This window comes from Gavia stellata, chromosome 5 (assembly GCF_030936135.1).
Source record: "Gavia stellata isolate bGavSte3 chromosome 5, bGavSte3.hap2, whole genome shotgun sequence".
NCBI lineage: Eukaryota > Metazoa > Chordata > Aves > Gaviiformes > Gaviidae > Gavia > Gavia stellata.
This window is the reverse complement of record NC_082598.1, coordinates 29,175,426-29,185,694: the sequence shown is the minus strand read 5'-3', so window position 1 is coordinate 29,185,694 and position 10,269 is coordinate 29,175,426. Positions and strand designations below refer to the sequence as shown.

General features: G+C 40.4%; 1 protein-coding gene across 2 annotated transcripts; it reads left to right on the top strand.

The window, feature by feature from the left end:
• Positions 1–1,138: 1,138 nt before the first annotated feature.
• COMMD8 (COMM domain containing 8) lies at positions 1,139–7,733 on the top strand. Of its 2 annotated transcripts, XM_059818057.1 has the most exons (5): positions 1,139–1,183; positions 2,351–2,506; positions 3,510–3,662; positions 5,410–5,565; positions 7,243–7,733. In XM_059818057.1, the coding sequence occupies exons 1-5, from the start codon at positions 1,139–1,141 to the stop codon at positions 7,261–7,263; spliced, it is 531 nt and encodes a 176-aa protein (XP_059674040.1). In that variant the 3' UTR covers positions 7,264–7,733. The 2 variants fall into 2 exon arrangements, with proteins under 2 accessions (XP_059674040.1, XP_059674039.1); XM_059818056.1 differs by lacking the exon at positions 7,243–7,733 and having other exon boundaries at positions 5,410–5,598.
• The last annotated feature ends 2,536 nt before the right edge of the window (positions 7,734–10,269 follow it).

The following is a 10,269-nucleotide window of genomic DNA, read 5'->3' as shown; positions in this document are numbered from 1 at the left end:
AGAAAATTATGTAAAATATTTTTTAGTTGTAATTTCAGCTATTCCTGAATTTAACAGCAGCTTCAAGTAATTTATCCATAATAAAATTGAATACATTTTCCAGAAGCCTTTATTAAAAATCTAATCTACTAGCAGTTGCAAACCCTGAGAGAAATGGGGTAGATCTGAAAGTTTACAGTCAGCAAAACACGAAATTAGTTCTTCCCCATCTGCTTCTTCTCCAAAACTCCTCCACACCACACTGTTCCTACAAGGTCACAGACCTGTCTTTGGAGAAAATGTGCTGCGAACAGACTTAACCGGCCTGGGGTTTTCCACAGGGTTTGTATCCACCAGTACAGACTTGTATCTGCTTTCGTATTCTTAAGGCCCAGTGTTATACTTGCACACGCATAATTGTTTGCCTGTGGATTAGCCCAGTGATTTCAGTGAAATAAGCTCTGCCTACAGGTATTTCCGTTTCTGTGCAGTTTTGTGTCTTGCTGGGACTTGAATTCGCGCTGGTCTTCTCGTAAAAGTGGTCGCAGCATTTTTCCTTCTTCACGTTCACGTTCAAATCAACTTAAGGCACGGAAAGGTCATTGCTAATGTTAAAACCTGTTCCATAAACCTCCCCCCCGCTCTGGTTAGCATTGCACTCCTGCTTTGGCAAAGCAGAAACAAGAAGTGAGCTGTTCACGGTAAACACTGTACCAGCAGCACGGACTTCTGTACTTTGTATTTCTCCCAACTTCCTCAATTTCATTTAACATCAGATGTGGCGCCTGTTGTAAGCCTTGAACTTCCTCCCCTGCCACCACTCGGAAGGTTAGCTTGTTAAGAGTGAAAAAACAAAGCTGCAAAACTGACAGAATGTTAAAATAGCTGAACTGTTATTGCATATAAAAGCTCGTAAAAATTTGGGGGGTTCAACTTCATTCGCCGTCTGACTAAGGTTGCACAGAGCGGCGGTTTGCCCACCAAACCCGCTGGGCGATACCCGCGGCGCCGGGACCGGGACTCGAACCGGCGATCTGGGACGGGGGAGGGCGGGTCTTTGCCCGTGCGCATGCGCATTGCCGCCGGAGGGGAGGGGGAAGCGCGTGCTCGCGGGCCGCCTGGGCGGTCACGTGCCTGGCGGGGCGGGCCGGGCCGGGAAATGCTGCGACTGCTGGAGAAGCTGCCCCTGGGCCGGGCCCTTGAGGTGGGCTCCCCGCGTCCCCTCTGAGGCGGGCGGAGCCGCGGCCGCCGTGCCGGTCAGCAGCCCGCCTTCCTCCCCGCCCGATGAGGCGGCTGCTTTCCGTGAAGAAGGGGCCTCTGGGCCGCTGCCGCCGTGAAGGGAAGCGGGGGTGGGGGCGCGGCGGGAGCAGGCGGGTGCCCTCCGGTCTCGGCCGGGCGGTGTCCGGTAACGCCCCTTGGGGCTGGGGAGGGCGGTGTTCGCCGCGGGGAGGCCGAGGTGCCGCTCTCCGGCGGCTGTGGGGGAGGCCGGGCCCGTCGTCCGCCGGCCGCGAGGGACTGCCGAGCGGTGCTGCCCCCCTCACAGGGCCCCTCGGGGCTGTCCACCGCACTGCCCTCCCTCGCCGGCCCCTCTGGGCCTCTCCAAAACGAAACCAGAAGTACGGGCTCCAGATACGCTGAGGGTGCACGCAGCGGGTGTTTCTGCGCTCGCTTTGCTGTTAGATGATTGGAAATACCCTCGAGCTCTCCCCAGCGGAAGTCTTCCGCCGTCTGAGGGCTCAGCGCTGTACGCTGGTTCTGAGGGGGATGGCCTGCGTGCGGGAGCTCTCGGCTGCTCCCAGAGAGGCTCCAGAGATTTCCAGTCGGTGAAGTAGTGGACTAGCTGGATTTGCCTCGCTACGGTGCTCAAAGAAAAATTACTACAGCAGGCCAAGAAGCCAGGCATATAGAAGAGCCTCAGTGCCAGAGGATAGTGGTTTGGGAGACTAGAGAGATCCACAGGCACAGGCTTGGAGGTCAGCACTTCGAGTTGTGCTTTGCATCTTGACAATCCCAGTGCAGAGATGACCGAGGTGCGCTTTGGTGTGGCAGCTGTGCTGCTCAGCAGTACATTATAGTTGTGCACAAAACTATTAAGTCTGAATGTAAGTCCAAGGTGTATCTGAATCATGTTGTGGTTTCTTTGGCTAAACCTTGTGAGTTGACTTTGGGGGACAGGGGAGGACAATTCATATTCAGGGACTACCTCTTTATGGCTTTTTAGAATGGCGTATGGGCTGCACTCAGAGGAAGAATTGAGACGGTACCCAGTGAAGGGAGGGGTGATGACTGAATTGCCTGATCAGTCTTGTATCTGGTGTAGGTTAACTGTGATAGAATCATAGTTCTTAAGTTATATATCACATTGTTTCAGTTCCTTCATAAAATAGTTGATGGAATATGTGGCCGCGCGTATCCTCGATACCAGGATTATGGCAGTATTTGGAACTTGTTGGAGTGGATGGAGGTTTTGGAAGAAACAGTGACATATTTCAAAACCGCAGTTGGCAAAAACATATCTGATGAAGAGGTAAGGGCTTATCACTGATTGGGCTTGGCTTTGAGAGATCATACTGGAATCATTAGTCTTGTAGTTTATTTAGCCCTAAAGTGTTTTTATAGCATAGCATTTGAATAGTAGACTAAGCCTAAATAGGTAGAAGGTGAGCAGCATTTAGAGATACACTGCGAAGACTGTTAAAAGAAAAAGTGAAATTGACACTGATTATTTTTTTAAATAGTACTGGATAATACTTGTTAAAATACTGTTTTAGTCACTTAAATCGGTACCTTAAGTACCACCAAATTAAATCTGTTTTCCCTAAGATGCATAACCTGTCATTACTGACCATTAGCAATAAAAACAATTCACGCTCTTGTTTGGCTTTCTTTGTTCATTACTACTGCATTGAAGTGTTCTAAAATATTGACTGTATGTAAATAAAAAAAAAATAATCTAGACTGTGAGTGGAGGACTGTGTGGGACAGGGACTATAATTCAGGGCATTCCAATATGTATAAACTTTGCAAAAACTTGTTCCATTATCAGAAATCTTAATTCTCATCTTTTGCACATTGCTTGTATTTTGACTACCAGCTAGTAGGTAGATCAAAGAAAGATACTTGTGTAGCCTTAGGAAAATGTGTACATCAGTATGTCTCTTTCAGCTAACCTAATGTATTTTGTTTCCACTCTGATGTTCAGAAAGTTTCAGAACTAAACCTGTGTTGTTTGTGTGTATGATTTTTGTTTTGGTTTTAGGGTGGTATCTAAGAAGGCCCATAAAGCCTCCATTCTCTGGTCTTACTTAATTTAAATAGCAAGGAAATTTTTTTTTCTTTATATGTTGCTGTGGTAAGTACTGACTCTACCAAATGCAGAGAGCAGCCACTGAGGGCAGTATAAGAAAGATGAGACAGTATAACAGCTATGTAAGTAGAAGCTTGGATATCTACAGAGCACAGCTATTACAGGTGATACGTGTTATTTCTGTGATTCATAATTTAAGCAATCAAAATTTTTATTTTTGTAGGCTGCTCAGCAGGTAAATGAGTTAAATTCAAACTATCAAGAAGCAATAACAAAATGTCTAAAAGGCAGAAAGGAAGAAATCAGGAATGCACTAGTGGAAAGAGTAAATGCAATCTCTTCTGCCCAGCTGCAGGATTTTGACTGGCAGTTAAAGGTGAGAGTGTTGCCTTAATGTTCTTTGAAGGAAGTGTTCCGCAAGACAGAAGTAACTATTGATGCAGTTCCCTTAGGCCTGCTCATTTTGGAGCATGGCTCAATTTTCATAGGTCTCAGAAAAGCACGTTCATGATAACACATCAAAGACTTGTTGGAAATTTGTATAAACTGTAAAAGTAAAATTCTTCTTTTTTTTTTCCCCCTCCTTTCTTTTAAAGCTGCAATACCTATCTCTTTCCTAAAAGGAGATTGAGCGTTATTCTTTTTTTCTTATACTGTTATGATTTTCAGGCCTGAATAGACAGTATTTTTACTCAAAGGAAGAAGAAATATTTACTTAATTTTAATAGTAGTACACTGATTCAGGATGTGTTTTCCTGACTTTTTTCGAATTTTTTGATTCCTGCAATAAACGATTATTAAATAATTAGTTTGAAATCATTTATCTTCAGATTTGTTTTGATAATAAGCTGATGATAACTGTGTTGCCTAAAGCTGGATGGTGCTTTGGGGTTTTGAAGACAGCTGCTTTAAATTAATCTCTATCAAAGACTTCAGATATAAACAGTGTAAGTAATGTTGTTTAGTTAGTCCATGGGAGCTGTTAAACAGATTTGTAGAGCTGTTAAATAGTTTTCCATTTCAAAAAGAGTGTTAAATAGTTTGTGCAGCAAACATCTTTGGAAATCAAAGAGCAATGCCCACAATAATAAAGATTTTGCAAGAGCAAATATGGCATCATATTGTGCTTCAGATGTACAGTTACTAGGGATTGATCTCTCGCTGACTGCATTTACTGTTGACAAAAATACAAACTAGACTTACGTGAACTCTTGTTTTTTGATTGTGGTTTTTTTTAACTTTTTCTTCTGGAGGATTTTTTGAGTTTCTTTCTATTTTGTGATACAAATTTCTGGTACACGTCTGAACTATTGTATTCATTTTGCTTTAAACCACTTGTTTGGGTTTTCTTTTCCTTGATCTGGTTGTGATTTTTTTTTCACTTATCATAGTTGAATCCAAGGACATTGTCTCTCGTCTGCTGTACCACATTCTGCTCTCTAAATAAATAAGATAGGTGTGTACAATACTGACCTACAGTATTATCAACTGATCTTTGATTTTAATATATTTTAAAAGCCTTATTTATACTAGAGTGAGTAGTAGTATACTAGAGTAATAGTGAACAAGAAAGAAAGCACAATTGGTATGTAATCCTCTTCATCAGTATTTGTCAAATAGGATATCTGACAAACAGTGTTTGATCAGCTGTAAAGAGAGTTGAAAAATGCACAAAGGTGTCCTCTTTCTCCCAACTGCCCCCTTCTATCAGCCCCTTCTTACTTGTTGATTACCAGAACTGTTTGAATACGGTGACTTCAGAATTCATATCCTTCACTTTTAAAGAGCCATGATCAAATGTATCCTTTCTTTTCACCTCGAATACAAAAATGTAGCAGCCCAGTAATTTTAACAGATTGTTTTGACAAATGTATTGCCATGAAGAGGGGTTTTAATATTTCAGTATATTGTTGGTATTAAGAAACAAGAAAAAATCCAAACAACAGGGCGGGGGGCAAAACCAAAAACTGCAGACATGACTTGTGAGAAGTTACTTTTGTCATGTTGATGTTTGTTCTGGTAGTACACATTCCATGTAAAGTGCAGATGTGATGCTATGGAAGACTGAAAACTTAATGGCTCCACCTTATGTTCTATTGTTGTTGTTTCATCAATCTGCATAGCTTGCTCTCTCCAGTGATAAGATCTCCATGCTGCAAATGCCACTTCTCAATCTTGATTTGGATGTGAGAGAAAATGGTGAAATTAAACCAATTTCTATAGAGATGAATAAGGAAGAGTTGCAGAACCTGATAAATGTACTGGAAGCCGCTAATAAGGTAGCTTTTACTGGTATCATCCATTGTTCCTGACTTCTCATGTACTGAGTTTATTTTAACTGAAATTGTTTGTTCTGGGTATCTTGCTGAAAAACCGAAGTAAATAATTCATTGGCAAAATGACTACAGAGTTACTGAAAGCCTTACATAAAGCAGACTATCTTGGATAGACTTCAGGGGTTCTTTAGCACAGTTTAGTCTAGAATTTTTAAAAATGTAATTAGAAGCCTGATAAGCATAGTAGTCTGTTCAGAGCACCATTAAAAAGTCTTGTGAGAATAGGAAGAGAAGCAAATGAAATTAAGTGTCAGATGAGAGTTGATTTTGAAAGATTGGAGAGAACTCTGGTGTTCCCCAGCTTCACAAAATGTCAGTGGCTGGGAACGCATATGGGAAAGTTGTTTAGTTCAAATTGAGTGCTTTATTTCCATGGCAATAGTAAATCAGGAAGAAAGTTACAAGGATGCCAATACAGTAACCCAGGAAGAAAATTTCAAATGAAATGTTATTTGGAGTGTCTCAGATTTCTTAATAGAAAAGACTAAGGGAAGCGAGGGTTTTAAGAGAAAATGTTAGGGGAAGAAGTGTCATCCGACTTGCACCCTGGTGATAACTGCAAACCCTGGAGTCCCTCCTTGTTCAGTTACCTTTCAGGATTAATTCTGTCTCTGTTATAAAGGAAGGTGGGGTTTTTGTTGTTGTTTTTTTTTTTTTAAATCTGAAAATGTCTTAAATATTTTAAGTCTGTTATCTGGGAGATGGAGTTCTCTGACATCTTGCAGGATGGATGTGAAAGTGTTGCATCAACATGTTTTAGAAGCTAGCAGCTTCTAGTTGCTTCATAACATTTAGCAAGTAAAGGGGTTCTTTAGATGTTTTATGTAATGTTATGATGCTATAGTTGGAATTTGTAGACAAACATTTAGAAAAAATCTTCATCAGTATGTAACAACAGAAAATAATAGATTTATGGCTCATAGAGTTAAATACTAAGTTATAATAGCACTGTCAATATTTTGAATTAAAAAAGACACTAAGATTATATCTACCAGTTCTTTAATGAGGCTGATGTGAGACCTCTGAATAACGACGTAGTTCCCAGTGAGAAGAATGCATTAGTTCAGACAAGTGATATTCTTGTGAAATGAGAGCCCTTAACAGCTTTCTTTCCCCTGAGGTTTTTTCCTCGAAAACTAAATAAAAATGGTAGCTTGTCATGAACTCTACACTATGCAAACAAGGATTCTTCTGGGACAGACTTCAGTGTCCACACGCCTTTTGTTCTGCTTGAAGGTCTGTACAGAAGCTGTGGGATGTTGTCATCTCCTTACTTAGTTTTATTGTGTGCAAAAGGAGGAATTCACTCTAGAAATGGTCCCTTGGTTCCGCTTTGTGCGGAAGGAATCTCGCTGGGCCTGGAAATTACCATCCTACTTCTTGATTACAGAGAGCGGAGGAATGGTTTGCATGCAGTAGGTGCTCAAGAAAGTTATTGGAAGCGCTAGTCGTGTGAGGTTGTAAAAGAGAGCTGGCAGGGATAGTGTATTTTCCAGAGGAAAGACATGCTTATACAGTTGGATATCATATTGTAGTAGAAAGCAAAAAGCTGTATTTCCTAGACTACTTAAGGTTTGGTCTCATCCAACTTTAATCTCATTCCTTTACTCCTTTTTGAAGGTTGTCTTGCAACTGAAGTGATGGAATTCAGATCATCGACAGTATCTGCTGGTGGTGGCTCCCCAATTGACTTGAGGAGGGGAAAAAAAAAAAGAAAGAAATGTTCTCTGCAAAGCCAAAAGTTGTTGATGCTGTGAAATACTAAAGTGAGAAGGCCATTATGACTTGTGGCCAAATAAACTACTAATCCTTTGATAAAAGTAATAAAATCTTGTATCTGTTTGACCAAAAATACAAAAATCCAATGTACAGTTGCTTTTAGTAGTAAAGATTTATAGAACTATGGAAAAGTATCGCTTATGATGTGTGTCATATTTGTTTTAGTTAAACTTTGGCAGTGACTGCACCAGGTGCCCGGTAAAACTAAGGTATCTTACTTGCATAATATGTTATCCTTATCTAAGGTGCCATGATAATGAAGAACATGAAAGAGTACTTGTAGCATTAATATATTTATACTTGTAAATAATAAATAAACACTTGATTTTGTGCCTGAATAATTACAGTAAATTGTTTCTTGATTTCTTAATCACTAAACTCAGTCTTTTTAGATGCTGGGAAAAATCAGCTTTACAAACAAAAGCAGTATAGAATCACAGAATAGTTGAGGTTAGAAGGGACCTCTGGAGTTCATCTTGTCCAGCTCCCCCGCTCAAGCGGGGTCACCTAGAGCAGGCTGCACAGGACCATGTCCAGATGGCTTTTGAGTATCTCCAAAGGATGGAGACACCACAACCTCTCTAGGCAACCTGTTCAGTGCTCAGAAGTTGAGGAAGAAGCACTGGAGCTTTACTTGGAGTAAAGTTTGGGTTTTTAGCTTTTGCTTTGTATCTTAGTTGATGGCTTTTCACTTAAATATATTCATGTTTTCAATAGGAGGGTGCGGTGCTGGAGAGGAGCTGACCTACACAGAGTGTGAAAAGCACGTTCCCAGCTGACTTAATACAGCAGAAAACTGGTAAACCCTAGTCTAAACCTTTCTGAAACCAGATTGGGTTTTGATTGTAGTATGTAACAAAAGTTAGAAACTGTTACACTAGAGAAGAGTACACCAGGAATCTTACAGTTTCTACTATTTGTTAAAGCATTCTTCCATATGTGAAGAGCAAATTATCTGTAATGCTTGCATAAATGCTAATGTGTACTTCTCAACATGCATATGTGTTTATATATGCATGTTTTGTATATATAAAAAGGCAAAGTACTCATGACTTACCTTCTTCATATTTTCAAAATCGGGGTCTTGAGTTTCTTCCACTATAGTTTGTTGTGCTGTAGGTTTTCATGTAAGCAAAGTGTAAAAAACATCCATACAAAAAATTGGACTTCAGAGGACTGGTTGGAGAAGAGGAGGAGAAGAACATCTCTTGTAGAAAGGCCTTTATGGAAAGGATTTTGATAGGCTTCATGGATAGGAAACCTAAATACATGTTTCTAATATTAAAACTAGCACAGAAGTTTTGTGTACTGGTACATTTAGTCAGATGTGCATGTAGTTCAGTGACAGCAATTCAAGAAAGGTCAGAAAAAAGTAGAGAAGGGGGTAAAGAGTCGTAAGAATTGCTTGTATCAGAAAGAGTGTGACCAGCAGGACTAGGGAAGTGATTGTACCCTTGTATTAGGCGCTGGTGAGGCTGCACCTCAAATACCGTGTTCCTCTCACTACAAGAAAGACACTGAGGTGCTGGAGTGTGTCCAGAGAAGGGTGACAAAGGTGATGAAAGGTCTGGAGCACAAGCCTTATGAGGAGTGGCTGAGGGAACTGGGATTGTTTAGCCTGGGGAAAAGGAGGCTGAAGAGAGAGACCTTATTGCTCTCTACAACTACCTGAAGGGAGGTTGTAGGGAGGTGGGTGCTGGTCTCTTCTCCCAAGTGACAAGTGATAGGACAAGAAGAAATGGCTGCAAGTTGCACCAGGGGAAGTTTAGATTGGATATTGGGAAAAACTTATTCACTGAAAGGGTTGTCAAGCATTGGGAAGGGCTGCCCAGGGAGGTGGTTGAGTCACCATCCCTGAAGGCATTTAAAAGATGTGTGGATGAGGCACTTAGGGATATGGTTTAGTGGTGGACTTAGCGGTGTTAGGTTAACGGTTGGACTTGATGATCTTAAAGGTCTTTTCCAACCCAAACAATTCTATGATTCTAGTCTATGAAGAATGAAAGACTGGAAAATAGATCTTACAGTGAAAGGACCGCAATCTCTTTAACAGATCTGGCTTGATCATAGTCTTGAATATATATAAGCAAAAGAAATTTGATAATGGATCAGATAACAGATAAAGACCTTGCATAAGTGGTACCAAATTCAAGCTAAAAAATTCAGATTGGAATTGATATTTGTTTAGCTTTACAAAAAAATCTGGAAAGAGTTACTGCAGGTCATCCCGTCATCTATTCAGGAGCATGCTATTTTTTAATTGTGAGTTTAATGAATAAATTGGTTAGGTCTATTTATTTTATTCATAGGTGTATTTGTCTTGACTCCACTTTTCCCTTTCCTCTAGAACTAGTCGCTTTATAGAAGAATGAATATACTGCTTTGATTAGCCTTATGCATTTAAATGCTTCATGGGTTGTATGATGCATACTGAAGGTGTAACTCTGCTTTAGCTTTCATTATACTGTGATAGCATATGTTGCTAAAAGGCTTTTGTAGAGAAAAGAGGCTTAATTTTTGGTAATTGATTTTTCAACTGTTTTTTATTGTTGGCACACTGTTTTTATCATTTAGGACAACAGGACGGAAAACTTTTCCTTTTATTTACAGATGCAGAAATAATAAACAGCTAGCGATTTATTTCATACGAGTGTACACTATCAAGTTTGGGATGTCATTTGGATTGAAGACACTTGTGTGCTGATCCATTTATACAATTTATAGATGTACTGTGAACACATTTAAGAAAGCAGATACCTAGAAAGTCTGTACGTCAAACAATATTGAAGTGGATATTTAAAACTTATTTTGCAGTATGTTGCTGAAGAGAACTTCTGTGTTGCTACCTCTTAGTGTTCAAAGATCAAT

Coding starts and splice junctions, on each gene's coding strand:
- COMMD8 (XM_059818056.1), top strand. CDS start 1,139: ATGCTGCGACTGCTGGAGAAGCTGCCCCTGGGCCGGGCCCTTGAG. Junction 1,184..2,350: donor CCCTGGGCCGGGCCCTTGAG/GTGGGCTCCCCG, acceptor ACATTGTTTCAG/TTCCTTCATAAAATAGTTGA. Junction 3,663..5,409: donor ATTTTGACTGGCAGTTAAAG/GTGAGAGTGTTG, acceptor CAATCTGCATAG/CTTGCTCTCTCCAGTGATAA.